The sequence below is a fragment of the Lepidothrix coronata genome, unplaced genomic scaffold, assembly GCF_001604755.1.
Source record: "Lepidothrix coronata isolate B3197 unplaced genomic scaffold, Lepidothrix_coronata-1.0 Scaffold256, whole genome shotgun sequence".
In the NCBI taxonomy this organism is placed as follows: domain Eukaryota; kingdom Metazoa; phylum Chordata; class Aves; order Passeriformes; family Pipridae; genus Lepidothrix; species Lepidothrix coronata.
The window spans coordinates 463538-491181 of record NW_016690436.1 but is presented as its reverse complement, the minus strand read 5'-3'; the positions used below and the strand labels follow the sequence as shown (position 1 = coordinate 491181).

Sequence of the window (27644 nt, the reverse complement as noted above, 5' to 3'; positions counted from 1 at the left end):
GTCCTTGTCCCGGTCCCGGCCCCGCGCGCCCCGTGCGCGCTCCCGGCGGAGGCTGTGCCGGGATCGGCGCTCCCGTCCCGGGGGGATTTGGGCAGATCGGCGCTCCTCGCCCGGGCGGGGGATTTCAGAGCAGGAAGGGGAAGGGCTGGGGGGCCGTGCCCTGCCCTGCCCAGCTGGTGCCGGGCTCCGGGAGCTGCCGCTGCCCGGGGCCGGTCCGGGACAGGGACGCTGAGCAGCGGCCGGGAGGGACACAAGTGCAGCTGGCACAGACAGCAGCGAGCGTCCCAACTGCACGGCTGGAGTTTGCTTTTCCTAAACTGTTCCCAGGGCTGGCTGCGACCTTTCCTGTGACGCATCCTGCCCCGGGACTGCTGCTCCGTGCATGAGAGGGCTCTGAACTGGAGCCACGGGCTTGCGTGGTGCCTGCCCAGGGCGTGCTCAGACTGGGAGATGGATTCTGGGGATACCTGATGGGTCTTTGGTGTTTGGCTGCTTTTTTTCCTCTTCTTTTTTTTTTTTTTTTTTTTTTGTTTTTTTTTTTTTTTTTTTGTCCTGTTCTTTTCTTTTAATCCTACTCCCCTGCCTGGCTTCCTCCTTTTCTATTCCTCCCATAAGTTTACTGGCAGGCTTTGAAATCAAGCACAGAATTAGTGAAAATGTGTGGTAATAGAAAAGCTAATATTTTTGTGGATGTGGGAAAGGAGTATATTGTGAGAGGGAGCTGAGGTTGGGGGAGAGAAATTGAAATTGAAATGTTTATTTTAAAATAAATGAAATATGTAAATTGTGTATCTTAGAGCTGATAAACATCTAGTGCATGACTTGAGCTCTGCTTGACAGTGTGTTACCCAAACCCTCCAGTAAATATACAATTCCTCATGGGCATTCCTTTTGTGAGGGTTTATCTGTATACAAGGAGGGCCCAAAGGCACAAAGAAATGAATGTACCTTCTGTGATGTGTTGATGTTGTGTGAAGTCCTCTCGGGGCCAGTGCGTGTCAGCCTGAACCTCCAGTTCCTTCCTTCCCCCCAGTTTCATTGAATCTCTCTCATTGCAATAGGGGATATCTTGAGAGGTAAAACTGTCTGTACATTTTTGTGAGCACTCTTGCCCCTCTCTCATTTCTGAGACTCCCAGCTCGAGCTGTGGTGGTCAGTTCATGGCTTTGGGGTGATGGATTTGGTTGTTGGTTTATGGGTCAGGCAGGACAGTGCACGAGGCTTCTCAGGTCTTCCCCAGAAGGCACCAATCAGCCAAATTTTCCATCTCTTTCTGTCCACCCCATGGTCATTTCTTGAAGTGAGGACAAGAGGAATAGGTTAGATAAGGCTTTGGCTTTAAAAACCTTTGGTTCTCTGAGACAGAGTTTGTAATTAATTCTAAAAAAACCCAAAACTTTGACTTTTTTTTTTTCCTTCATTTCTGTGCTTCCTCTCCCCAGAAGCAGCAGCAGAAGCCTCAATATCCCTTTTGGGACCAGGGTCAGCTTTCAGAGTGTGACCTACAACAAACTTTTTCCAACAGCTTCCTCATCTAAGCCTAAAATTAAAATAAGCAATGTTCCAGTTGTGTCCAGATGGAATCCTTGCAGGAGAGGAAGAGAAGTGCAGTTTGGCCAAGACAACTGAGTTTGAAAGAGGAATATAAAATAAAGGGTAAGAGGAACTTCTGGCAAAGCAGAATTGTCCCCCAACCTTGATGGAAACTCTCCCTCCCATGGGCACTTCTGTTGAAGGAGGTCATTGTTCAGAGACTTAGTGAAATTTGGAGAAAATAACTGAAACATTCAGAAGTTCTTCCTATTATTTCAAGTGTTTGAGAATTTAGCAAAGAGCTGAATATGCTTTTTTGCTGATTAATCAGAAAAATCATGACTTGAGCCTGCAACCAACACTTTGAGTCAGACTGCCAGCCTCTGTGTGATGGAAGCGGCCTTTGCTATGGTCTTATATGGTAAATGTGTCACTGCAGGGCTGGCCTCTGCTGGGGTGACATCCATGTGTGGTACATCTTTGGGGTTTGATTGCCTGTTTATTATTCCCTGTTTGAAAAACTGGATTTGAATGGGGAGTCTGACTCGGAAAATTCCACCTGGCTTAAAAGGGGTTCTCAGTGGTCTCTGATACCCAGTTCCTTTCCTGGAGTCTCAGATCAGATCCTGAGTTGCTCTTGTGCCACCTAGAAATGGGGCTGGGAAGCTGTAAAGTAGATGAATCAGTTTGGATCGTAGCGGTTTGGATATTCTTTTCTATGCCTCCCCCTGCTGCACTCTCCGCCCAGGAAAAACCAGAGAAAGTGTGGCCTCTTGTTCTTGTCAGCCCTGGTAACCTGTGTGACTGGGCTGGCTGCTCCTCTGAGCCGAGTGGGGGACAGCTCGGGCACATCCCTGCTGCCTCTGCTTGGCTTTGTGCTGGAGCTCTGGCAGCGAGCACTGCCGGGGGTGAGCGCTCCTGGGGCTGCTGGACGTGAGCCCTGCTGGGGCTGGGGGGTGTGGGAATGTTTAACAAACTGTTGCATTGTGCTGACTTTGTTCCTCTGAGGAAAACAACACCAGTGCCGTATTTACGGCTTCTTTAGAATGTGATGTCACTCATCTACACTGAGTAACTTGGATCGATGTCAGCATGTGCTGCAGTGGATTTCCAGCGGTTGCTTTATGGGGGCTCAGGTTTGTGCTGGGAAGGCCGACTGGCTTTCCAGGGGCTCAGGTTTGTGCTGGGAGGGCTGGCTGGCTTTCCAGGGGCTCAGGTTTGTGCTGGGAGGGCTGGCTGGCTTTCCAGGGGCGCAGCAAACACCGGAGCCAACGCTCCAGGGAAATCTCGCGCCCCTTCTCCACGTGCCTTCCTGTCAGTCCTGGTTGCTGTGCCTGGTCCTGTGACTTCCAGAACAATTCCCACTGACATTTTGTGAGATGTTTTTAGAACAATTTTTGTTTGGCTCTGCTTATGTAATGGTGTTGGCTGCCCAGGATGAAGGGTCAGGGCAGCTGCTGGGCACAGCCTGCCCCTGAGCAGAAGGGTACGTTCCTTCTTCCTAGAGGGGAAATTTCTTTAGGTTAAAGTGAGAAGTTGGTATTTAGTTCTGGCACAGTCCAGCATTGTTTTCTGTGCTTTGCAAAACATTTTTGGAGTGTGGAACCCAGACTATTTTGAAATAAATGGAGTGGGGTCTCTGAATGGGCCATGGGACCCTGCTGATTAGGCTTGCAGCAACTCTGTAACTCACCAACTTCATTGCCCAGGAGGAAATAAAGATAATGGTGTTTGCTTTGAATGGTGTGTGAAGAACACAACTTTGTGTGTGTTAATGCATTGAGGTAGAGGAGGAAAAGCTTGAAATGCACCTTTCCACGTTAAATGTCCGGGGCTGTAAACAGCCATCCCTTGCCTGGCCTGATGGGGATGTTGCCTGTCTCCCTCACGCTGTGCTTTCATCTGACATATTATTTTTCAATTTTTGTTATAGTTTGGTTTTTCTGATGACAATCCTTTTACTTGAAACACAACACAACTCTTCACGTACTCTCAAGTTGGATACCTGATTTCAACAGTGCATGGTCTGGACAGACTGTTGGCAGTGGAGTTGATCAAAAGTTGTGTGTGTGTATGTGAGTAGTTTATACTTTAGATGTTCATCCTTTATATTTTGAAATTCTGTTGTTGTAGGATTTCCTATAGTATGGCTGTGCTTTTTGGTTTAAAATGGCATTCTTGGTTGAAACTTTTATAGAATTGTTGAACTAAACCCAAGTGTGTCAGTCAGAGTGCTGGCTGCAGTGAGGAAGGGAAGCGTGCACTCTGAGCAGCGTGGGGAGCCCCAGAAAAGGGGCAGTGCAGTGTTTGCCAGTGTAAGCTGCTGTCCTGTGATGGATTAAACATTGCAGCACAGATAATTTTTTGCAGTGAGAAATAAGCAGTTGTCCAGGGCAGAGGATTAAGAGCTTAAGGGGCGGGTGGGGCTCCTCAGCTCTGTGTACAGCTTCACCCTGCTGGAATGGCTCTGGCCACCAGGGCAAACCGTGGGCTCGCTCCGTTATACAAACATGGTTTTTTTCCAAAATGCCAGCCAAACTGAGTGTTTAAGGATCTAAAGATACTGCTGCTGTTTCCAAAGGTTTAGAAAGCAAGCAGTGAGGGGGGTTGCCAGAAGACCCTGCTCTGTACCATGTACTTTTGGTAGCTTAAGAACAAACTGATAACACATTTTACCTTCGGTCATACAAGTCTGCTTCTTCCTCCAAAATCCAAAATTCCCTTCTGCTGGTTGTTTTAGTAAGAGAAGCTTTTTAATGCTTTGTCTGAGCTCAGGGCCTATGAAACAAATCCTTTTTATGGTCTTGCTGATGGACTGCTGTCCCAGAGCCTGAGAGGGAGAACACTACCAGTGTGTCAGAGCATGTCTGGTGACAAAAGGGTTGGGGGTGATTTGGTTCTTGACACGTGGGGTGGCAGCTTTGCAGCCTTTTCTGGCAGGAGTGGGGCTGACAGGTTCTGACACAGCCAGGTGTGAGTGATACCTGTGCCTGGGGGTGTTACCTGGGCCGTTGGCAGACCTGCTAACAGAGCTGGCAGTGCTTCCAGCCCTGCTGAACGGGAAATCACACAGATCCTATTGGGTTGGTGGCCAAGCTTTGGGAAAAGCAGGATGAACAAGACAAATATTTTACTAGGATAATCCCCCTAGAAGGCTGGCTAATTACAAAAGTATTGCAGGACTTCTGGTTGGGGTTTTTACCCTGCCAAACCTGCCAGCAAAGCTTTTCTGCTCAGTTTTGTTTGGCTGATGAGTGGATGTCTGTGCATCCTTGTGGAACAGCCTTCTGGTGCCTTACAAGGATCTGTCTGGAACTCACTCACCATGCCTGTGTCTGTGTTCAGATGGCACCACTGCCACTCCTGGTGCAGACGTTCTGCCTTATGGGGGGCATGAGGGGCAGCAGGGTGCTGAGGGATGAGGCTGTGCTGGTCTGGATTAGAGAGTGCTTCATGTGGGGTTTGATCAAGTAATTTACCTAGCCTTTCCTGCAGCTGTTCCTCTTGTCTTTCAGCCACAGACAGTAGTATTTCTAGTTGCTCATTTTGATTTAGAAGAATATCTATATAATTTTTCAATTTCTCCCATGTCTCTTTCTTGAAAGGCAATGATGTTTTAATTACCTCATTTGCGACTTCAGAGTCTGATATTCTACATCTGTAACCTTTTCAGGAAATGGAGAACTTCTGATTTCCTTTTGCTCACAAGATAAACAAGCTCCCAAAACTGCATAGATAACTCCTTTATGTTTTCTTCTTTCTGTTTTCAGCTGATTTATACACTGTTCTATTTGCTCTAATATATTTGTTCTCATCCTTCCAACATTTCTGGGCCTGTTCTATCCCTTCCTGGGTCGGTGCACACTTGTATCTCTGCAATAATTTATCCATGGCAATCCTGTACCTGTCAGTTTAATGCTGCAAGAACAAAACTAGGTGTGACACCAGGTGGATGAATGGTCTGTGAACTGCAGGTCTGGTCACATTCAAAAGAGCCACTCGAGGCCACCAATAGCACAGGTTACTGAATGCAGCATATACAGTTCTTTTAGATTGCTGGTGATAAATACATTAACTGCAGAGTAGCTCTATAGAACACTATCAACACAATTGCAATCACAAGTTTAATAGCACAGGTTTAATATTTGGCAGCACTTACTGAGCAGTGTCTCTCCTGGGGAGGGTGAGGAGGACGAACTCAGAGAACTGTCCCAGCAATTTCCTGTCCAGTTCTCATCCCCCAGTCAGGTGCAAAACTGGGGTACTTTTTGTACCTTATTAACTACTACTGTGCAAAGTGCTGTGGGTGGGATTGTGGTCCAATCTTCTGTTCTTTGTGGGTGCATTGTACAGACTATATTTAGGTGAGCGGTGGACTCAGTTTGTACAGAGCATTTCTGGGTAACACAAGCCACAAGACCTCCATCCTGTTGTCATGTTTGCACCATGGGCTCTGTCACATATTGAGTTCTGCATTGGCTTCCCTGTTTGATGCTTCCAACACCAATGCCTGGCTGGGTGAGCCCGTTGTGCCCATGCTGGTTATGGTTCCCTCTGCTTGATCCATCAGGAGAGCCTGGTGAGCACCACATGGATTTTTTTTTTTTTTTTTTTTTTTTTTTTAGAACTTTGGGTGGGTTTAATTTCCTTTTTTAGGATTCCTGTGAAGCTGCACTGGTGGAAAGCCACAGGAAATGTCATTGCTAGAGAAACCTCAGAAGTAGAGGGTATAATGTATGTAGTGACAAAAGTCCTGCACCAGTTGAGGTCTGGAGCTGGCTCTGAGTATGAGTTCAAATCACACTTCTACCACAATAACCCCCTGGCATGGAGAGTTCTGCCTGGGCTATTCAATCAGTGTATGTGAAATATAATTAAATTTGAATTACAAACACTGTAATGCCAAGTTTACTGAATGAAAAAATCTGAAGTGTCCATGAATTGTTTAGTTGTTCAAGAATTGCTCTTTACATTCTTATGTCAGATCTGCTGTTGTGCTTCCAACCAGAAAACTGTGTTTCCTGTTAAAAATGGTACTCTGGGACTGCACAGCCACAGTTCACATCTGTGTCTGCCCTGATGTGGCTCTGAAATGACAGTGTAGGCTGGGGCCTGAGACTTTCCCTTCAAGCTTCCTTGTACCTTTTTCTTTCAAGATGGACTTTTAAGGACCAAAATTCCATGTCAAATCTGGACAAATTAAATATAGTTATCTGGTATTTGGGGATTGGGATGTTGTTGCATAATTCATTTTTAGCCCTGGGAAAATATTTCACAAACCACATCTTCAAAGAGCTGTTGTGTGTGTGAGTGTGTGCACAAACCAGTGATGGGAGATTATCACAGATACACCATGTCCAGATAAAGTAAACTGCTTTTGGGGTGATTTTACAGTGAAGGGTTGTCTGCATACAAGTTGTCAGGCTGCAGAGCCCAGGCTGGTCGTGGCTGGCCTGTGTGCTGAGAGTGTGTGGCCGAGTCTTCCCTTCCCAGATTTCATATGGATGCCCCACTCCTGGGACCACACTTCCCAGAAACTACCGACTGCTTTATCCCTTTAGTCCCCTGGAAAGGGGGGACCGTTCTTCAGGCTGTTCTTTGAAGGGCATGGCCCCAACACCCGAGTGTGGTTGCTTTGTGTAATAGATTTTTTGGTGTGAAGTTCATATGAGGAATCCTAGGAGGAAATCCTGTGAAAATCTATCCTTTAGCTAAAAAAATAAGTGTGTAGTGGGAAAGGTGGTGTGTGTGCATCCTGTCAGGAGGGTACACAGCTGCTGGAGGGATGTGGGTGCCCATCTGGTGGTGTTCTTGCAGCCATCCCTGCGCTGTACCATCACCTCCACGCTGTGCCAGGGTGGATCCTGGACCCTGCATGCCTGTTCTCCATCTCCTCACCTGCCCTTAGTGTCCCTGGCGAGGGACACACAGGGATTTTTCCGCTGAAGTGGCTCTTTGGGCTTTGCTGGTATTGTGTGGGAATTCCACCATCGACCTGGGAAAAGGTCACTGTGAATTTAACACAGGAATTATCAGGCACAACTTAACAAACCATAAACCCTTGGTGCTTTACAGCTGTAAAAGGGAGACCAGAAGAACTTGGTCTTGATTTACTTTAACCATATAAGACCTAAGAGGAAAGTCTTTGGTTAGGAATGTCTGTGTACAGAACTAAATATTATCATTCCATTCAATTTGGTGCTTGCGAGAATTTAAACTATGAAACCCAGAATGGTTCTCTTAACATGAGTTTGTATGTGCATGGACCCCTCAGGGTACTAAATGGCAGATTTGGTCCCTGAACTAGTCTTTGAGGGTGTCTGTGAACAGTTTTCTGCAGAGCTGATTAGGAAACAGGGTTTATCTGTGGTATTTTAGCCATTTAAAGTATTTTTATTTAAAGTAGGATAAATATCCAAAATATCCTGTCTTCCTTTCCAGAAATGTTCTCCCCTGGACAATGTAAGTAGTTTTATAATACTTTCACTAATCCAAATATTATCATACTTACATTTCAGCTTTTTAATTATTCATAAAACAAAATCTAAACCTAAACTAACATTGTAAAAAAAAAAAAAAAGAAGAAAGAATCCTTATTTCAGCAGAAAACTTCATCAAAGATGTTCTCGTGCAGAATTTAATCTTGTTATTTGAGTGCTTCATTTTCAGGGTTTTCTTGTCAAACACTTTTTTCCTGTATTGAAGGAAAGTCCTTATCTGTGTAATGCACTGGTTGATGGACTGTTGCCATCTCCTGCCTGTGCAGCTGCACTACAGCCCAGGGCTGGCTGTGAGCATGGATTGCTCAGGGCACCTGCCTGTTCCTGCCAACCTGCCTTTTTTAAGTTGGTTATTTTTTGTCTGATCAGCTTTTGATCTAAACAAGTCTGATTAGTCCCCGATGAGTCCAGGACAAAATGATCTGTGTGAATGTTGTTGGGTTCAGAGGGTTCACACCCTGGGTGAGGTGCTGCCACGCTGCTGTTTGGGCAGCCTGAGCCTCACCCTGTGCCAGGCACAGCGAGGGACCCCCAGGGCCTGTGCCACCTCCTCCCCTCCTGCTCACCTGCCACCATCCACTGGACCCTGGGGGTGCTGACCCCTCCTGTTGGATCCTGCTCTGAGGCCAGAGTGTGTCCATCCTGGCTGGAGCCTCCTGCAGCTCTGGGTTATTTTCTAAGCTGAGGCAGCCTTAGGTTGGCCTTTAAACCAACCAACCTACCAAAACAGCCCCAAACCTTCCTGGAGTGAGCCTGATCCCTGTGGGGATGGGATTTGAGATGGATGTTGGTGAGCTGACACAGAAGAACTGAACATGTCTGCACATTCCTTAATGAGCTTCCATGGTCAGGTACTCAAAGAGACATTTTATTTACACGATATACAAACAATCTCATAAGTGAGCAGAGTCTCTGTGGGTGCCCTCAGACATCAGTGTATTCGTGGTAGATGCGCACCTCTGATCTCCTGACGCTCTGCAGGGACCTGATGCTCTCGCTCCTGGTTCTCATGTTGGATTTCCTGAACAGCCTTCGTGAGAACGACCGGCACATGAAAAAGTAAATGATTGGATCCAGACAGACATTGCATGCGGACAGGAACAGTGTCATTTCCTTACAATAATACAAAATTTTATGGGCAGAGTCATCTAAAATTTTGTCCAGGTGACTAAAAGTAAAGGGTATTCGGCACAAATGATAAGGCAGAAAGCAGGTAAAAAACACAGCCACGACAACCCTTATGCTCTGGTTGTGCTTCCGCTTTCGGCTGGATGAGCTGATGAACTGCTTGCTGGATTTGTAAATGTACCTGGATATGGCAATGTAACACCCTATCAGCACTATCAGCACCACCACGAACATGCAGGTGTTGATGTAGATGACAGCCGAGTGCCACTTGACCCCCAGGGGAGACTTCAGCTTCAGGCAGTCGTCGATGTTCCTCCTGGTGGGGTAGCCGTTGGTGAGGATGAGGTTGGGCAGTGCCAGGAAGGCCATCACCACCCACACGCAGGCTGACAGGATCTTGGTGAAGGTGATGCTGTACATCCTGGAGTCTCCAAAGGGCTTCACCACCTTCAGGTAGCGGTCGATGCTGATGAGCCCCAGGAAGACGATGGTGGTGTACATGTTGGTGTAGAACAGCACCGTGGTGTAGCGGCACAGGAAGGAGTTGAAGTGCCACGGTCCCAGCTGCGAGTCCTGGATGATCTTGAACGGGAACGTCAGTGTCATGAGCAGGTCTGCAACCACGATGTTTTTGAGGTAAAATATAAAACTGGTTTTATTTCTGATGTGGAAGAAGATCCACACTGCTAGGCCGTTCAGCAGGAGGCTGGCCAGGAAGATGACAAGGTAGAGCACGGGCAGGACGATGGTGGTGAACTCGTCGTGTGTGGAGTTCCCGGGGGAGCTGGCGTTGGGCGAGGTGCTGTTGTCTGGGCTGAGGCGATCGTCTGGGGGAAGGAGGGAAAACAAGTTTAAAGCTTTTTCTGGTGCTTTACAAACGGGGCCGTTTTAAAACTGTCCTCTTTAAAACGGGCTCTCTGTGGGCAGTCCAGAGGCTGCTCGGGTGAACCATGAATCAAAACTGCAGGTTGTCAGCTCTTGGCTTTCCTGATAGAATGCAACCTGTGAGCTGAGATGATGTTTGTCAGGAGACAGGGCTCTGGAAAGACTCCTCAGGTTTATCAAAATGCTCATTTAAAACTTAGTTTACTTAAATGTATTTAAAAATCACAGTCTCTAGGGGATTCTAATATTTCTTGTGTAACTGTTTGCAAAAAATTTCAGACTTACAAACTCTGTCATAAAATGACAGTACATTTTGTTTCATGTTGTTTATGCTCTGACCTTGGCTGGTGAGGCAAACCAGGCTGGCCCGTGCTGAAATGACTTATTTCTTTCAAATGTTGGTAGGAACTGACAGTAACAGGGTAAACGCTTCTCAATCACTTATATTTCCATCGTTATTTTACCTGGCAGTTTTCCATAGGACAAATTGTACCCCATCCTTTGTGCTGCTGTAGGTTTTCAGCGGAAATGCTCTTCAGGAGTCCCACTGGCAGCTGTGGATCCAGGATGAGGCAGGGCCTGTGCCAGGATGATGTTCTGGGGAAAAAAAATTCAAATTAAAACAGAAGAGCCCACCTTCCCCTCCCTGGCCGGGAGAGGAACTTTCTGAAAGGAGCTTCCTCTGGAATTCCCAGTGAGGAGCTGAGGCACGTTGAGGGCCAATCTCTAGGTACTGCACAGTGGTTCTGCTGTCAGGGTCTTGATCGCCCCAGCCCCACTCATTTCAGTGATGAATGCCAAGGAGTGGAATTTTTTTAAAATTTATCATCTCTCAATTCTTGAAGGAAAAAGCTGCATCCATAATTACGAGATAAATGTGTGTAACTTCCTAATGTATCCCCCAGGTTGGGGTGGAAATGGCAAGTTGCTGTTCCTTTCTCATGATTTGAATAAAGCACATCAGAACCCAGCACATGGGAGGCACTCAAACCTGCAGAACCTCACCTATGCCATGATGGCATCACAGTGTTTGACATTGTTCAAAGGGATTTTGCCAATACCTGTTTGTAAGGCTGTGCTCCAGACTGGGCTTTCTTTTACCAGTATGCAAATGCAGTAATTTTTCTGTGCTTCACTTTCTGCTTACAAGTTTTGATAGGAAAACTGGCAAAACGGTTCAGATCTCAGCAATTCCACCAGACCTGACTGCTCCCTTGGGAACGGGGAGATGATGGAATTCCTGCAGCCCTCTTGCAGATCTGAACCTGTTTTTAGGTGCCATCCCCACGCAGAACCTTGCTGTGTGGCACTAGGTGGCACCAAAGCAAGTCACTGAGTATGAAAGCATCAGTAAAAACTTTAATTCTGATATTTTAACCTTTTTATCAGTCTGGCTTCTTGCCTGGCACTGTTGGCTCTGACAGTAACAATACTGTCAGGGGTGTTGTAGGTATTTTGTTTTCTCTGTGTCTGAGCAGCAGTTACCCATCATGTTTTGCTGTTGTTGAGGATTTGCAGCTCTCCTTTCTGCCCAGGAGGCACCGAGATCAAAAGAATACATGATTTTGTGAGAAGATGCATATCTAACTCCTTATGCAAATAAGGTACTTACTTCCCTGCTTTTCAGAGTTCCTTTTAAGGAACTCTGCATAATTCCTGGTCTCTGGAAAACTCCTCGTTCTCAGGCTCTTCAGGCAAGTGCTGTCCTAAATACTCAGTCCAGAGAGGTCAGTGAAGCCTTGGATGTGTTGCCTGGGATTGAGGGAGAGCAAGTGGTGGCTCCTGTGTCCCCCATGCTGCAATCCTGGGAAATGCTCCAGGATTCGATGGAGCTGCATATCAATCTGTGTGGAATGGACTGCTCATGTTCTGGTGTTGTCTGGTCCCAAAGGGTTTTGCTCTAAATCCTATTAAAAAGGGCTCCTTTTTTTTTCCACCTTTGCATCTGTTCTTGTAGGTGGATGTTGTCACTGAGACTGTAAGAATCCAACATCAGGTGGTATCAGTGGATGCCTCTTCCTGCACAGGCAGCCCTGACTCTCTCCAGAAGTTCTGTCTCGTTTTACATCAGAAAACAGGTGACTGTTTTCTGGTGCTGGTGGAAAGCTCCCTGCTGCAGAGATCTCTGCAGAGAGGCAGCCCCTGCAGCCCCCTGCCCTCCTGGCACCCGTGATGCTGCTGCAGTTTGGAGCTTTAAAGGCTTCCCCAAACAGGTCTGTGCAGAGCTGCAGGGCAGCACTGGCACCGTGCTCCTGCTGCACAGACTGGTTGTGTGACAGAAGGTGGGATGCACAGTGATGATCCTGCTCAGGCTCACCTTTCCAAAGGTGTTGTCATAGTTTCCTGTCTCAGTCTGTGGGGCTGGGGTTGCTGTGGTGGGCAGAGCACTGGGAGCAGTGTGGCTTTGTTACAGACGTGCTGGGGTAGGTCAGCAAGGCTTGTCTGAGTCAGAGCTGGTGTATCCCTGTGCTCTGGTTCTTTCTGGTAAATGCCACTACATTGCAGACTCCAGGAGAGGAACAAAGTTATCCTATATAGAGAATTCCCTGTTTTTCATTTAAAGAGTATTGTAGGTATTTTGTAATTGCTCACTGACTGTGTATTCTGATAGTGGATTTTTTTACTTTTTGGAATGTGGTATTTCCATGCTTGGCAGGGCTGGCTTTCCTCTCCTTGTCCGGTTCTCTGGATACTTTTCTCACCAATTTCACCTGAAGCAGCTGTCTCAGTCTGCTATACAAATATATTCTGCTTGGATGGCTTTGAAGATGCACTAGAAGCTGCTCCTTTTCTCAAGTAGCTTTGTAAACCAGCATATATTTTACTTCTTGTAGCTTCTGCACTTGGTTGGTGGTTGATGAGGTAATCTCTTGCTGCTGATGTGAACAGACTGGTTTATGTGCATGACTGTAACCTCAGAGGAGAAATGAAATAACAGGCTGCATAGCAGACTTCAGTGTCAGGTGGGCAGGGAATGACTATAAAGTTTTTCTAGTGACTAAGGCTTGAAGTTGCCTCCCTGTTTAAAGAAATTGTATATCCTCAAATCTAATTGCTCATTCTTCATCTTATTTACAACTATTTAAAATCAGAAAACTCTCTTTACAACCTAGACCAGCTATTCTAGGTCATGGAGCTGCAGAGTCTTAAGTGATGGTTTTTATTTGAACACATAACTTGTTGATATGTGGCTTCTCGCCAGTCCCTCTGCATTTATCACCATAAGGTTGGGTAAATGACAGGGTTAATGCAGCAACAGACATGTGAGGCAGATATTAAATCTGCTGTTGGCTGGCTGCAGTCACGTTCTTTTCTGTTGCCTGTCAGAAACAAATCATGGAGTTACTTGTAAAGATTTAGGGGAAAAAAGCATCGGTGCAGCTGCAGGGTAAGAGCCCATGTCCGTGAAGCTGCTGCAGGGGGAGACACAGAGCCTGTGTCACTGCTCTCTGTGTCAGCCTGCTCCTGTCCTACATCCCCTGAGCCCACTCCTGTCCTGCATCCCCTGATCAAGCCTGTGTCTGCTCACCCTCCTCAGTGCTTTCCCTTGTTCACTACGAGTCCAGTCCCAGTAACTAGGGCACTGCCACCTTTCCCTTCCTCGGAGGCCTCTGTCAAAAATGGTCCATCTCCCTTTTGGTAAAGGTGTATGTTAATGTGCTGGTAAAGCACGGTGGAATAACCTGAAATTCCTGTTGGAATTGCTACTTACATCAGTGAGTTACACCTCTTGCTCTCTCATGCTTTGCACACTGCATTGGTTTTGGCGTTTTTGCAGCCAGCACATCCCGGTCCTTGGCTCTGCCTGGGGTGGGGTGGGGGCTCCTGGGGTGCCCCTGAGTGCCCACTCCTGTGTGCCCACTGCTCCTGGCTGAGCCCTGGGGTGCCCAACCCCGTGTGCCAGACCCAGCTGGCTGGACCTGTTTCTGCTCCCTTCTGCTGTGGACAGGGTGCCACAGCCCTGGGGGCTTTGTGCCCTTGTCCCCCCTGTCCCAGTCCCCGGGGCAAGGCAGGGGGGTGTGCAGCTGGCATGGGCTGGATCCCTGGGCCAGGAATGCTGCCGTGCTCAATGGCTGCATTGCAGAGGCTGAGAGGAAAGGACTGGTGTGTAGCTGTCTCCTGCTGTGCCTTACGGTGCCCATCTGCTCAGTCAAAGCCAGAAACAGGAACCTGCCTCTGCTTAGAAAACTGCTCGTCTGCTCCAGCATCTGGCATAAAACCCCCTTCTGGGCTTTCAGGTTCCTCCTTAAACTTCCCCTAATTTCCAGCCTCCTCTCACATCTCAGAGCAGCACAGTGTCCTGCCCTGGCCTGGCTGCAGTGCTACTGGCTTCTCTCTGCTGGAGCAGTTTCCTGTGTCTCCAGGATCCCATCCTGTGCCTGCCCTGTCCCATCCATTTGTCTTCAGAAGGAGATAGGTGAGGCTTCAGGTGGTGGTCAGGCTGCTCCCTGAACCCTGAGCTGACATCCGTGTTGGAATGCACGTGGGAGCACTGTCCCTCTGCTCCCCCACACTGGGACACGCTGCTGATGGGACACCATCCCCACGCTCACTGTGCCCAAGAGAAGGGTCACTGGAACCTGCAGATCCCCCAGATACGGGCTCTGACTGACAGGGTGGGCTGGTGTTCCTCGCTCCTCTGGCTGTGACAGCTGCAGTGCCCCGGGAGGCTCCGGTGCCTGGGCTGGCTGTACCTGCTGTAGAGCACAGAGCTGACTGTGCTCACTCCCGCTGTGCCTCAGTGTCCTCCCGTGCTGTACTGGAATCCACAGCCTGTTTGTGCCTGTGACTCGTTGTGCAGGTGCAGGAGTGGCTGCACTGGGGGAGCACAACTTGAGCTGTGCTCCATAATACCATCTAATGTGCAAAATTCTCATTTTGGGGGAATGTGCCCTTATGATAATATGATTTCCTCACTTTAAAAAAAAATAATTTAGACAAATCTAATTTTCTCAAAGCCAATTTTGGAATACCTTATCCAAATGTAACCATCAATTTTTTTCTCATTTCAAGTGCATCATTACAGCCTATATTATCCCCTCTGTTGGGGATACTGCCTGAGCTATCGAGTTCTTACTTTCTCCTGTCTTTTGAACGCATCAAAAGTTCAAGGATTGTATTACATTGAATCAGATTTTCTATGCAGAGGTTCCAAAATCTAGTAACTGTTGTTAATTGTTACCATAAGACAGTTCTTTAAGCTTCTTGCAGACCCTAAAGCTGCATGAATTCCCTTTCCTCTGGCACAGGCACCGTGGTTCCCAGATGATGCTGCAGGAATGCTCCCCAGTCCCTTGCTGCATTAATGACCAGCCTGTGCACTGTTCATGGCCCCAAAGCAGCAGGTACCGTCAGCAGTGCCCTGGGTCTGCTCAGGTGTGCTGGCCCTTTGCTGGCCAAGGTCCTGTGTCAGGAGGGGCTCTGAGGGGGCCCAGCCCCTCACTGCCATCGCTGAAGGGCTGTGGAAGGAGTGCTGTAGTGCCAAAGTACAGCTCCACAGCTCCCATGGGCTGCAGTGGCTTTTGCATGAGGAGTTAGGAGAGATCTGCCAACAGAAGTGGTGTCACCGGGGCAGCAGGTGAGTGGCTGCTCTCAGTGCAAGAGGAGCTGGGTTGCAATTGCTGACTGCTCTTTTTGCTCTTTTTCTTTAAAAAAAAAAAGAGAACACAAAGCAGTGGTTGGCAGAGCTGGGATAATGAATGTTTTCTCAGTAAGGCAGTCTCTAATTAGCAAGGAGGAAAGGATTGTCTCTGGAATGTTTCCTTCGCTTCTTTCTAGAAGATGCTGCTGCCATTTTTTTTCTGGTTGCACAAAACCTGCTGGCAGTGGGAGCTGTGCTGTAGCCCCGTACAGATGTGCTGTAGCCCTGTACAGCTGTGCCGCGGGGAGGCTTTCCTTGAACCCCCATCAAGAATGTGCCACATGAGATGCAGTTTCTGTGTGCGCCCTCAGTGGGGTCAGGTATAGGTGGGGGTCCCAAAGCTCCTGTGCAGGTGAGCAGGTGGGTCCTTGGTGGTGCCAACTGCCAGTGCCATGTGCCACTCCTGCTTCACTCTGCAGCCCACCAGCAGGGCCATGGCTCACTGGGGTGCCAGGCTCAATTTGTTGGAGCTTTTTGCTGAAAATATCAGCTTTTAGGTGAAAAATCTCACAATGACACTTTTAAAAGAGTCAAGATGTTGCCTGAGGCACAAAGACAGAAATGCAGGTGTGTGATTGGTAGCACTGTACCTTCATCCTTTGAGCTCTGGCTGTTGTGCATTGATCAGGTCCCTCAGGGGACCCTGTGAGAAAATATCTTGGGAAATCATAATAACTGCTGGTATGTGCATGTAGCCAGTGCCATTTAAACCTTTCAGTAATTCCAGTCTCACTTTAAGGCATTTTACTTGTCATTGAAGCAATTGTTTTTTATATGCAATCCTAATTCACATCACAGAAGGACCAAAAAATCCCGATCTGCTGTTGTCAGCCTTTTACTTGTGCTCGGGTATATCCTGCTGTGGCACAATCAACTGTGTGAGCTACTTGCAGCAGCACCACTGCTTGAAAGAGGAAGGAAAAGGACATGGGGATTTTGGGGTACATCTGGGAGAAGTTCTGCCTGGTGCAACCCTGGTTTTTCATGCATAGCCCAGAGAGTTCCTCTACTCTGCTGCTCTCGGAATGAACAGGCTGCCAGTCCCAGGCAGGGCATCGGGTCCTGGCAGTGAGAGCTGCTGCTCCTCCTCCCACCCAGCTCTGGCTGCTCTTGGCTCCTTGTACAGCAGCAGTGAAGTGATAGAAGTCCAATTTGTATTGCTCAGCATCAGTTGTCCCTTTGGTATGTCACTGACATTTCCCTGAGGAAAATCCAGATGCAGTGGTTGCTGCAGAACCTTGTGAGAGATTCATTGTTGGTCAGGTGCGGAACTCAACTCCTGATAATCGACAGCATGATGTTTTAATTTTATTTTTTTTTAAGATGTTATGGTGGTTTTTATTTTGGAAAGGTCTGAGACCAATGAAAAGCAGGAATTAATCTTGCCTCCTTCCTCTAATGCTTTCCTGACAGCCCTGGGTTTGGTGTCTGCTGCAACCTGGGTTCCTGCAGAGCTGACAGCTCTTGACGTGTGTCAGGTGCACATTCACTTAGTTCCAACCTGTTAGTAAATACTGCACAGTTCAAGTTTAAGGCTACAGTCGTATCGCAGGGACCTCAGCTGGCATCTCCTGGTGCTCAGGAGGTTCTTTGTGAACTTTGCTGTCTGAAGGTGAGCAAGGGACTTGTCATAAAATGAGAAGGAGTGTCCTCCATCAGTGGTTCCCGGTCTGTCCCATGCAGGGCTCTGTGCTGAGGGCAGTGGGAAGGAGCACGTGGCCTCTGAAGGGCTGTTTGGTGTCAGATGTGCTCTGGACGGTGCCTTGCCGCCCCTGTCCCGGTGCTCAATCCCTGCCTGGTCTCCCTGGCTCAGCCATGGATCCAGGGGACTCCGGACGCCCCAATGCCCCGGAGCTCTGGAGCTGCTGGCACGGGTGTGTGCTGGTGCATGATGGGCTGTGGGGTGCAGGTGCTGGGCGAGCTGGTCTCCCTGCTCCCTCCCTGCCCTGGAGGGGCCCCGGCAGCCTGGGAGGGAGCAGAGGGTGAGACACTGGGCTCAGCTGGGACGAGCAGCCCTCGGTGGGGAGGGAGGAGGGACTGATGGCGGCTGCTGCTGAAAATTTGCTGCGTTTTTCTCCCATCTCCCTAATGCAAACAGATGGTTTCTGTATCTGAGGTCCCCACACACCCTTTGGCCTCTCTCCCCTCTCCTCCCTCCTGCAAGAGCTGGGGTTGTCCCAGGTTCTTCCAGCCCCCTCCCCGTGGAGTGGGGAGGCACAAGAGGGTCTGTGAGGTGCCCCAGGGCTGTGGCCCACCCACAGAGGGAGGTGAGGAGAAGGTTCTCATAACTGGAGAAGCACTGGTGGCTTCCGTGTGTCTGGGGCTGGTGCCTGGGAGTGAATTAGTAACACCAGCCAGAGGTTGCCTGAGTTTCCTGGTTTCCCTTTTTAAAGATTGCAGAATCTACTTTAAAAAGATGGAAAAGAGTGTGAAATGCTCCCAGTTTACAGATGGAGCACACGTAAGGACAGGGCAGGTGGCTGCAGGCCCTGTAGTGCACATACAAGTCATTTTTTAACACAAACCCTCAAGTTGTGCTGCTCTGTAACCAAGAACAACCTTTTCAATCTGAACTCTCCTTAAAAGACAAAGGTTTTTGCAAGCACCTTAGATATTTCCCAAGCTGCGAGACTCACCAGATCTATAGTCTGTAAGTTGCTCATTCGGAGCTATGTGGTTTTTCCAGTGAACCTGACAAGTTTTAACATGACCTGAGCAAACTATGAAGGAAGAGAACCCTTATTCTGTTAATATAGTGAAAAGAACTCAAGTTTGCTTTCCTGTACTGCAAGAGGTGAAAAGGAATATGGTACAAACCCTTTTATAGCAAATTCAGATCTTGTAGTTACTGAATCTTACTTTATGTGAGTTAAGCTCTGCCAGGAAGCGAGTTACTGAAACCATGGACCCGCCTCACTTTGAGTCGTATCTTAGAAGGAAAGATTTAGTAGAACCCCATTTTTTTGCCATTGGGAATAAGGTAACAAGTACCATGTACAGAATGAATAAAAGGTTGATAAAGTTGTGCTATTTTGAGAACTTTTCATACTTTTAATTGATCCGATATTCAGTATATGGTTCCAAGTCTGGTTTTCAGCAACTGCATCTTAATTCCTGTTGTCTTTTCACTCAAGGGTGGTTAAGAGCAAGTAGAGTCACTGAACAATTTATCGAACGCTTTCCGACGGTCAGAGCTCACTTACCTGTCACCATCATTGCCTTCGGCTTGTCTGGGAGCTGCATCCCGAAAACGCCTCAGATTCCTCCAAAACGCATCTCGAAACTACAGCAGGCAGGAGAGTATTTCCTGGGAGAAGGTAGCTGAACAAACCATGTCTGGCAGTAAGATTTTGGGCTTCCGATGGCTTTTTTTGCGATACCTGATCAGAGAGTCAAAATTCCCCTGGCCAGGAGCAACTGGAGCGACTGGCTTTCTCATTCCCGGGAATGACTCACATGCCAGGGTAGGAGAGCGCGCTCCCGCTCACTTCCTGGCTCCAGAGCAGCTGGGGCGCCCGGGACACAGACGGTGATTCACCTGGAGGTGGGTTCGTGCTGGGGAAGGCAGAGCCTGGGCGCGGGAGACGCCGGGAGCCTGCAGTGGTGTTCCGTGCTGCCCGGGCTGCCCTGCCTCTGCCCTCCGGGGCAGGCAGGGGCTGCGGGGGGAATGGATTGAACGTGATCCTGAAAAATCTGGGGCTGGATAGATGCAAATATTTGCTAATCGAGATTATCATATCAGTTATTAATTTGACTATATTTAGACATCTTTGTGCTCTGAACAGATCCTCTCTTCTAACCAGCGTGTAGGATCAAAGCAGAATGCTACGCCTGTCACTCAGTATTGCAGCTGAAATGACTGGAGTGTGTTTCCTGCTGTGATGATCCTCAGGACTGACCAAGCCCACTGCCTCTCACAGCACTGCCTTCAGTGGTCCTGGCTCTACACACATTTACAATCAGGCTATTTAGTGCCTTAAGAGCATTGAAACAATCATGGGACAAAATTGGGGCAGTTCTATTGGGACAAAATTCCGCTTTGTGTCAGTGGAGGATCAAGTGGGTAATTTTCCATTTCTGTCACCTTCTTTAAAAGAAAGCAAATACCTATCTCCCTTGTTAAAAATTAGGAGAAAACAAAAAATAATATCAGTGCTCTGAGAGCAGTGGCTGCCGAGGCCCTCTTATGTGTGTCCTGTCTGCACTTCTCCAGACACATTTCTCTTATTTTCCCCCTGAAGATCTGAGGGACTGAGCCCCCAGCCCCTCTCTGCTGACACTGGACACCCCTTGGTGCCCCATCACTGCACGGAGCCTGCGAGGGGCCGAGTGAGCAGGACCTCCCCTGCAGTGGTGAGCAGCTTCCTCTGGCCTGTGTCCAGGGAACCCTGTGCTAAATCCCAGGTTTCTACAGAGGGCAGACTGTAACATTCCCTCTTGCCTCAGCACCTCTCCCTTGAATCAGGCACAGTCACTGATCACAGGAGGCTTCTGGCACAGTTCGCCTTTGCAGACTGGCTTTTGCAAGGCAAAGCAGACCATGCAGATGAAGTTGTAGGAACATGGGGCCACTCTGTTATGTTTTCAGCTTTATTACCACAAGCTGCCAAACTCATCCCAGGAGCTGGATATTCTGACGTTAGGGGATGGTCCCTGTTGCAGGCATCCCCTGAGGATGGAGAAGGCTTCCTCTGTGGTCAGGAAGAGGAGACTTTTCCTCTCTCAGACCTTGCATGTGACTGTGTAGGACCGTGTGTGCCAGCTTCCATTTCACCTGCTTTTGGCTGTCCCTTGTGCTTCAGGGTTTGGCAGGTGCTTCTGTTTTGTTCCCCTTCCAGCTGCTTGTTGGAGATAGGGGAGCAGAAGTCAGAGGGTATGTAGGGGGTTTGTACCCTCCTGGAACAACCTGCTACACACTTGCCTTGTGCTGTGCGTGAGACCGTGTGCTCTGGATCGAGTGCTGGGCTGCATCCTGGCTGTGGAGCACAATTCCTGCATCCTGGTGGGGGGCACAGTTTGGCCTCGGTGTGGTGTGGCTGCTCCTGTGTCCTCAGGCCTGTGGGCTGTGATCCAGACACGGCACAACAGCACATGATGGCTACATTCATGTTGTCGTTCTTCAGGCACTTGCCGGTGCTGGTGGTCCCTCAGGCTGGGCTCTAAGAACCAGCACAGCAGGATGTGCTATGGAGGAGGGAAGAAGTTGGAAGTGAGAACTGAAAGGTTTAAAAAATATAACTTAATCTCTTACAGAGACCAAGTGTTCATGAGCCAGCACTCTGGGAATGAAGTGCACACACCAAAGCTGGTGTGTGAGTAGTGGTCAAATAACAAATAAAATCTACGCCAGAATGGGGTTTTGGCTTGTTTGGTTTTTGAATGTTGTGCAATGACACATTAATTTGTCTTTAAAATCCCTGTATTTTGGTGCCTCAGCAAAACTTGATGGGTTAGAACCCAGTGCCCTGGCATCCCCAGGCAGGCTCCAGACGTGTTGTTGGCTCCCAGGCTGGAGCAGGTCAGGACGAGCTGACACACGAAACGTGGGGAGTTTGTCGTAAAAACGGCGCGGGAGAAACGCGAAGCTCTGATGTAAAGAAAAGCTGAAGGTAACCTGTAACTTCACTATTGTTCACATTATTTAAAGGCTGGATGTCCCTTTTTGTGTTCTGGTGATTAGAGAGCAACTCTCAGATTTCATAAGAACCTGAACAACGTTATTACAACAATTACTGTGTTGCTTCATTCTAAAACTCCTTCACTGCCATATTTAGCAATACAAACTGCAGGGTTATGTTAAAGCAGATTCACCACCTGGGTAATGCACAGGACAGGCTGTTTCTGTTTTTTAAGCAGAAAAGTGGCAGCAGGGCCAGAGCTTGCGACACGGGGAGGATTCTCCAGCATTACACGTGCAGGTATGAAGGTGCTTTTGTCAGGGGAAGTGTCCTGGAAGAGCTGATACTTCTCCTTTCCTGTAGTGGATTACTCCAGTCACTGTGTGATGACTGTCACTAACAGGGAAGGAAGGAGGAAAGGAGCTAATTCAGAACTGACTTTAAAAGCTCAGCCCTTTTTCTCTCAATCCTCAAGTTCCTCACAGCCTGAAGTTCCAGGCCTTGGCTGTCTGATTCCAGCTGTAGGCTCAAGCCTGTCCTGGTGCCTTCAGTCCTCCCGTGCTGGCTCTTTGCATGTGGGTCATGCCTTGACTGCTCAGCTTGGCTTCCCAGCTCTGATTCAGGATGCAAATTGTTTGTTTGCATTTCTAATTAAAGCACTGCTGTGTGCTATGAGAGCTTTCTCAGTACTCAGGTTGTAGGCTGGGGGGATATGTACTGCTGTGCTGAGGGTCAGGACATGGATGAAGAGCTGAGTTTGTCTTTGGGCACTCAGGAATTACTGTGCTGTCCCACCGAGGAGAGGTGGGCTGAGGCCTCGATGGTGTGTGTGTTAGGCAAGGGTATAAAATACCTCCCTTATGTGAAACACAAGTAAAGTGCAAAATACAAAGAAATTTATGTAAGCCTTTGTGTACCCAAATAAGTGATTTCCTACTAAACTTGACTTCTGAGTGCCCTGTAGCTTTCCTTTCAGCAACTGAATGACCTGTAGAGGTGTTAAGGACAAGTGTCAGTAGTTTCTGTGTGAATCCTGGCCCATGGGAGCCTGGGACAAGGGTCATCTCTCCGAACAGGTTGAAGGCCTGGTGCCAGTTTCCAGTTTCTAGGTTGTCTGGAGTGAGGGCAAACCATGCAAGGGAACATTTGGCTGTGGGAAGGGCGAGCCCTGCTGCTGCCTCCTGGTGTGATGGGCTGGAGTGAGCACAGGTACGGTGGGAATGGTGGGTTTGCTGTCCTGTACAGCTGCTGTATCACTGAACACAAGGGTTTCTCTTGGGTCAGCTCCAGCCTCTTCTAGTTGGGTTGGGAGAAAAATCAGATTTGGAAAAATGGTGACTGTTGTATTGAATACACTGGTAAACTTTGCTGAATTCTGTAAATCTCTTGTCTGCACTGAAGGAGTCTGGGGAGCCCAATGAAGCAGTTCTGTGGCATGCTGCTGTACTCCCTCCCTGTGCTCTGGGGCTCCTGGTTCCAAGGGAGGTCTGTTCTCTAAACATGTCTCCCTTTTGGTTAGGCGTAAAACATAAAAACATAAAACTGAGTATTTCTTTGAGCCTTAAAAAGCAGAGACCTAAACTGTGAGGCATTTTAACTGTTGTGATTTTTACTCCATCTGGAGGCAGAGATCTAAAAATTTGCAGAAAAACATGCAAAATCCCAAGTCTTAGAATTCAGGGCCTTTTTTTCCCCTAAGTGGATCAACAGGTGTCCTGTCCTTGCGGTCACCTTCTCTTCTCTGCTACAGTTTGGTAACTTTGGCTCCCTTTTACCTACCTAAGAAACAGCAGCTGAAAAACAGATGATTAAGACTCCTCAGAAACCTTTGGCACACCCCTTATTTACGGAGCAACTCAGCCCATTTTGAGGTCACACCCACCCTGCTCACAGGCTCTCAGCACAGAGCTGGGGGAGCTGCCAGTGTGTGTGCAGGGCATTAGATGGGCGTCAATCACAAGCAGTAGAAATCAGAAAATAAAAGAAATTTCCACACTGGAATAAGTTTTCTTACTTCACCATTTTCTTATTTTCTCCCTGCCACACTGCTCAGTTTTCCACTGTAAATGAGGAGCTGGATGTCAGTGCTGGGAGTGCTGGGGACCTGTGTGTTGCCTGTGCCAGTGGGATTCAGAGGGAAGAAGGAGGACTGAGCTGCAGAGGTTTGTCCTGGATTCTCCCCTCACACATCCAAGGTTCAGGAGCACAGATTTCAGTGGGCACCTGCCTGGTGGAAGGTCACAACTGTTTTACAGACCCCTTCTCCCAGTGTTGAGCTCAGGCCCCTCTGTTCATTTCCACACTGTGTCAATAGGCTGAGAGGAACATCTCCAGCCTCCTGTATATTCCTTTAAGCAGTTGCTAAAGTGATGACTATTTCAGCAGCTAAGAATTCAATGTATTTACTTTTCCTAAAGGAGCAAAGTTAGTTCTGTTAACACTGTATGTGTGTGGGGAGAGAGGAATTAATTCCTGAATAGCATTTAATCCCAAGAGCAAGACAATGGCTGAGATAACACTGATTTATGGGGAAATTCATAACCAACTGGAAGCTGACTGGGGATTAGTTCAGTTTCCAGCTATAAAAGGGTGTTACAGCTGTGGATGGTATGTAACACGCCTGGTAGAGGAGATGTAGTGGGTAGAAGTTGCTAAATAAGACATACATCTCCCTGTGTGGCAGAGGCTGGGGAACCCCAAAGGCAGATGTAATTAATGCACGGTAATCTAAAACAGCTTTGAAAAAAGCAGGCTGTATGGAGCAACCTGCTGGATTGGATTAGGCTGCTGTAAATAATGAATTTCTAAAAATAGCAGTGAAGTGGTGATCAAAGTGTCTGGCACGTGTGAGAGAGCACAAAGCTGTCAGGAGAGCTGGAGGAGAAGGGGTGATTGGGGATAAGTGACATGGCTGCTCTGCTTTGGAGAGTTGGAGCCAGTGAGTGGTTGGTATATATTTCATGTCTTAAAGTAGTGCCATAAGTTCCAGGATTTTGGGTTAGAAAGTAGTTTCTCTCCAGTCACAGCCTGTGTGGGATAGCCAAGGAGGAGCTCTGCGAGTGGTGCAGTGAGCCGGGTGGGGAGGGTCAGGCAGTGTTCCTTGCTCCCTTCTCTTGCTCTGTTGTTGGGACTGGGAAGGGTAAATGTGCCCCCAAGGGGGACACCTCTGAGTGTTCCCCTCTGGTGAGTGGTAGGGTGGGGGTGAGCACCAGCAGCTCTGGGGTGCCCTTTGTGGGGATGCAGTCCTGGGTGCTCTACTGGCCTGGATGAGGAGTGTGCCCTGGGGGGGCCTGGGTGTTGCCAACACTGTCCTCCACCAAAGTGCTGCTGGGAGCAGAGGGAAGAGCTTTTTGCCCACTGAGGCTGACCAGTGAGTGTACATAAAAAACCCATTTTGCTGTTTTTATTAAGTATTAATACTACAGTGCAGCCACCCTTTTGTTTTCTCCAACAGAGGTAAACCAAAACTATTTTCCAAGTTCTCTATGAGCACTCAGAGTAGAGTGTGCAGCTTCAGAATCAAGACTCAGTAGGAGACACTTGTGTGTCCAGTTCAGTTTTTGGGTTTCTATAAAATGCTCTCCGACGGGTCTTTGCTCTCCTGCATAACACCCTCTCCACGAAGGGCTTGCACAGGACCATGTAGATCAGGGGGTCCATGCAGACGTTGGTGGCCGCCAGCCACAGTGTGCTCTCTTTGGCCACGAAGAGCTGCTTCTGCAGGGCACAGTCCACGTGGGCAGTTGTTTGGCTCAGAGTGTAGGGGACCCTGCTGAAGTGGAAGGGGGCAAAGCACAAGAAGAACACGGTAAAAATGATGAATACTTTCCCCTTGATCCGTTTTTCCCTTTTGTTGTCTTTCTTCTGCGTTTTTATGTATGACTCATATACCTTTTTGGTGATAATTATATAAAATAGCAACATGAGGATGAGGACAGTCCAGAAGATGAACTGACAGATATAGCTGACGGCTTCATGCCACTTGAGTCCGAGGTAGCTCTTCAAGGAGGCACACTTCCTCACGGACTGGGGCGTCGCTGTCTTGTTGGATAAGATTGTGTTGGGCAGAGAGAGAACAAGGAAGAAGAGCCAGACCAGACCTGTGAGGATCTTTGCTGAGGTTGGGTTTTGCACCCAGAACTTCCCAAAAGGTCTCACAATCTTGAGAAATCTGTCAAAAGCAATGAGCCCGAGTAGCACTATGCTAATGTACATGGTGTCGTAGAACACGACGGCTGAGAAGCGACAGACAAAGGCTTTGAGCTGCCACGGTCCCAGGCCAGAGTCTGTCAGGATCTTCAGAGGAAGCATCAGGGTCATTATAAGATCTGAAACTAAGATATTTTTCAAGTAGACGATGAAAGTTGATGTGCTTGGAATGTGGCAGAAAGCCCAGCAAGCCAGGCTGTTCAGTGTGAGTCCCAGGAGGAAGATGAGCGTGTACAGCGCTGGGAAGAGCAGGCGGGTGACGCTGGTGTCGCGCTGGCACGGGGGGGAGGAGGGAGCTCCGCCGGTGTAACCCACAGTGCTCGTGTTGGCAGGGTCTCCCATCGCTGGAAATAGACTTGGATGAAAAGGAGAGAGAAAGCACAGAACATAACTTTCTGCATTTAATGTTACGTGCTCCTTACGGGGATGGCAGGTTTGCACGAACAAACAAAAAACCTGAGCGTGTGTTTCACAGACTGGCCAATTTCTCCTGTGGTTCATAGAAAATCTGAATCTTTGCCCAAGTTTAGGTTGTTTACAAACTAACATCCACTGAAAAGTTAAAATGGTACATACTCATTCTGGAGGCCTAAGGTAATGTAGCAGGGTGTAAGTGCAGATTGCCTGGAGCACTGTTTGTCTTTCCTGGAGATGTATTTTAGCATTAAATAGAAATGTCCCCGCTGTGGGCCAAAAGCCAAGCACTCCTGGGGAGGTGCCTTCTGGTATTTTTTTCCAAGCACACACTGTTTTGCTTTCTCAGCACACCCTTAGATAGCATTTCCGAGGTCAGACGCACACTGGTGGTTATCAGCCCCGAGTACCCCATCACGCCCCGAATGCTCCGGCCGTGCCAGTACCTGAGCAAACCTGCAGCTGCTGTTGCAGAGGCCTCCGTGGCTGTCCCCGGTCATCCACTGTTCCTCCGCCAACAGAAGCCTTGAGCAAAGTATTAAGAAAGGGGAAATGAGTAGAAAGAAGAGATCTTTTTCTGATGATGTGGTGTGTGGTTTCCTTCCTCATTTTCATGTGTCACCAAGTTAGTTAATCATGCTTTCTCTCTTCCCTTTGCTCTGCATGAGAAAGCACACTGCCTTCTCCTAAACTGGTAAAGGAAGCCTGATCCCGTCCCTCAAGACAGACACATTTCTGGGTTTGTGTGTGTGTGTGTGACAGACCTGCTGCTCCTGCTCTGGGCATTATGATTTGGCTCCTTTAGAGATGTGGGATGAACAAACACAGAGTATTTCCTGACAGTTTTCCAGGACAATCCTCAAATGTAGCTCCAAGTTGTTGTTTGTGTGTGTGAATTCGCTGTTCTGGATGGCACTGGTTGTTGTTAATGCGTGACCAGAGTCTGCTCAGAGCCACCTTACAGTGGGTACTCTGTAAATAAACCAGCAAAACTGGTTTATTTTGGTCTGTGTAGCCAGATGATGTGCTGTGCTGGTTACAGCCACTTTCTGGTCCTGGCAGGAGGTACTGCTGCATGCAAGGCTGTGGATTGATGATGTGTTTGTTAGGTGTAATGCTGGAGTTTGGTGCATTTCTCTGTGAACAGAGCTGTTTGTGCAGGTCTGTTCCTGCCCACTGATGTGACAGCTCTGGCTCTGTGCTCGCTGCAGTGTGGGAAGTGCCTCATGGTCAAGCTGTCCCTTTGGGGCAGGCATGGATGGATTCACCAGATGCTTGGGCTGCAGCTGTGACAGGGAGTCTGTGCATCAGTACCTGATACACTTTGGCTAATGTGGGGGCTGGTGTCAGTGTTAAATGGCTGGGGAGGTTGAAGAGCCTTGAGGATGGCTGGGATGAAGCTCACCCTTGCCATTGCCATCAGTGTGATGTGTCCCTGGCTGCCCAGCCCGCCTCCTGTTTGCCCATCAGTGACAGTGTGAAGGTGACACAGTCCACTGCAATGCTCCAGGACTGATGTCCAGTGCAGTGCCTTCTGTGTTTTCTTCCAAACTGAGCTCTTGATGCTGTTCCCAGCTGTGAAAGGCAGCAGGTACCAGGTACCTCTGTGTGGGTCACAGTGTCTGTGGTGTCTGTTCTCTGAACAGCTCATCAGACCAGGGGAAGCAGCTGCCAGGTAATTGCCACTCTGTCCCTGGGTGTAGGTGCAGTAAATAT

At 48.4% G+C, this 27644-nt stretch overlaps 3 protein-coding genes across 4 annotated transcripts in view; 1 reads left to right on the top strand and 2 right to left on the bottom strand.

Annotated features, from left to right (window-relative positions):
* MED12L (mediator complex subunit 12 like) overlaps positions 1-27644 on the top strand; it is a 101879-nt gene that overhangs the window by 39150 nt on the left and 35085 nt on the right. The window lies entirely within an intron of this gene.
* GPR87 (G protein-coupled receptor 87) lies at positions 8958-10544 on the bottom strand. 2 transcript variants are annotated; one of them, XM_017835455.1, is made up of 2 exons: positions 10511-10544; positions 8958-9988 (listed from the first exon to the last, which is right to left on the bottom strand). In XM_017835455.1, the coding sequence occupies exons 1-2, from the start codon at positions 10542-10544 to the stop codon at positions 8958-8960; spliced, it is 1065 nt and encodes a 354-aa protein (XP_017690944.1). The 2 variants fall into 2 exon arrangements, with proteins under 2 accessions (XP_017690944.1, XP_017690945.1); XM_017835456.1 differs by having other exon boundaries at positions 8958-9970.
* Positions 24696-26464, bottom strand: P2RY13 (purinergic receptor P2Y13). The gene is made up of 2 exons (XM_017835457.1): positions 26375-26464; positions 24696-25869 (listed from the first exon to the last, which is right to left on the bottom strand). Exon 2 carries the CDS (start codon positions 25854-25856, stop codon positions 24825-24827), a length of 1032 nt encoding a protein of 343 aa, XP_017690946.1. The 5' UTR covers positions 25857-25869; positions 26375-26464; the 3' UTR covers positions 24696-24824.

Coding starts and splice junctions, on each gene's coding strand:
- GPR87 (XM_017835455.1), bottom strand. CDS start 10,544: ATGGGGTACAATTTGTCCTATGGAAAACTGCCAG. Junction 9,989..10,510: donor GTCCTATGGAAAACTGCCAG/GTAAAATAACGA, acceptor TCCTTCCCCCAG/ACGATCGCCTCAGCCCAGAC.
- P2RY13 (XM_017835457.1), bottom strand. CDS start 25,856: ATGGGAGACCCTGCCAACACGAGCACTGTGGGTTACACCGGCGGAGCT.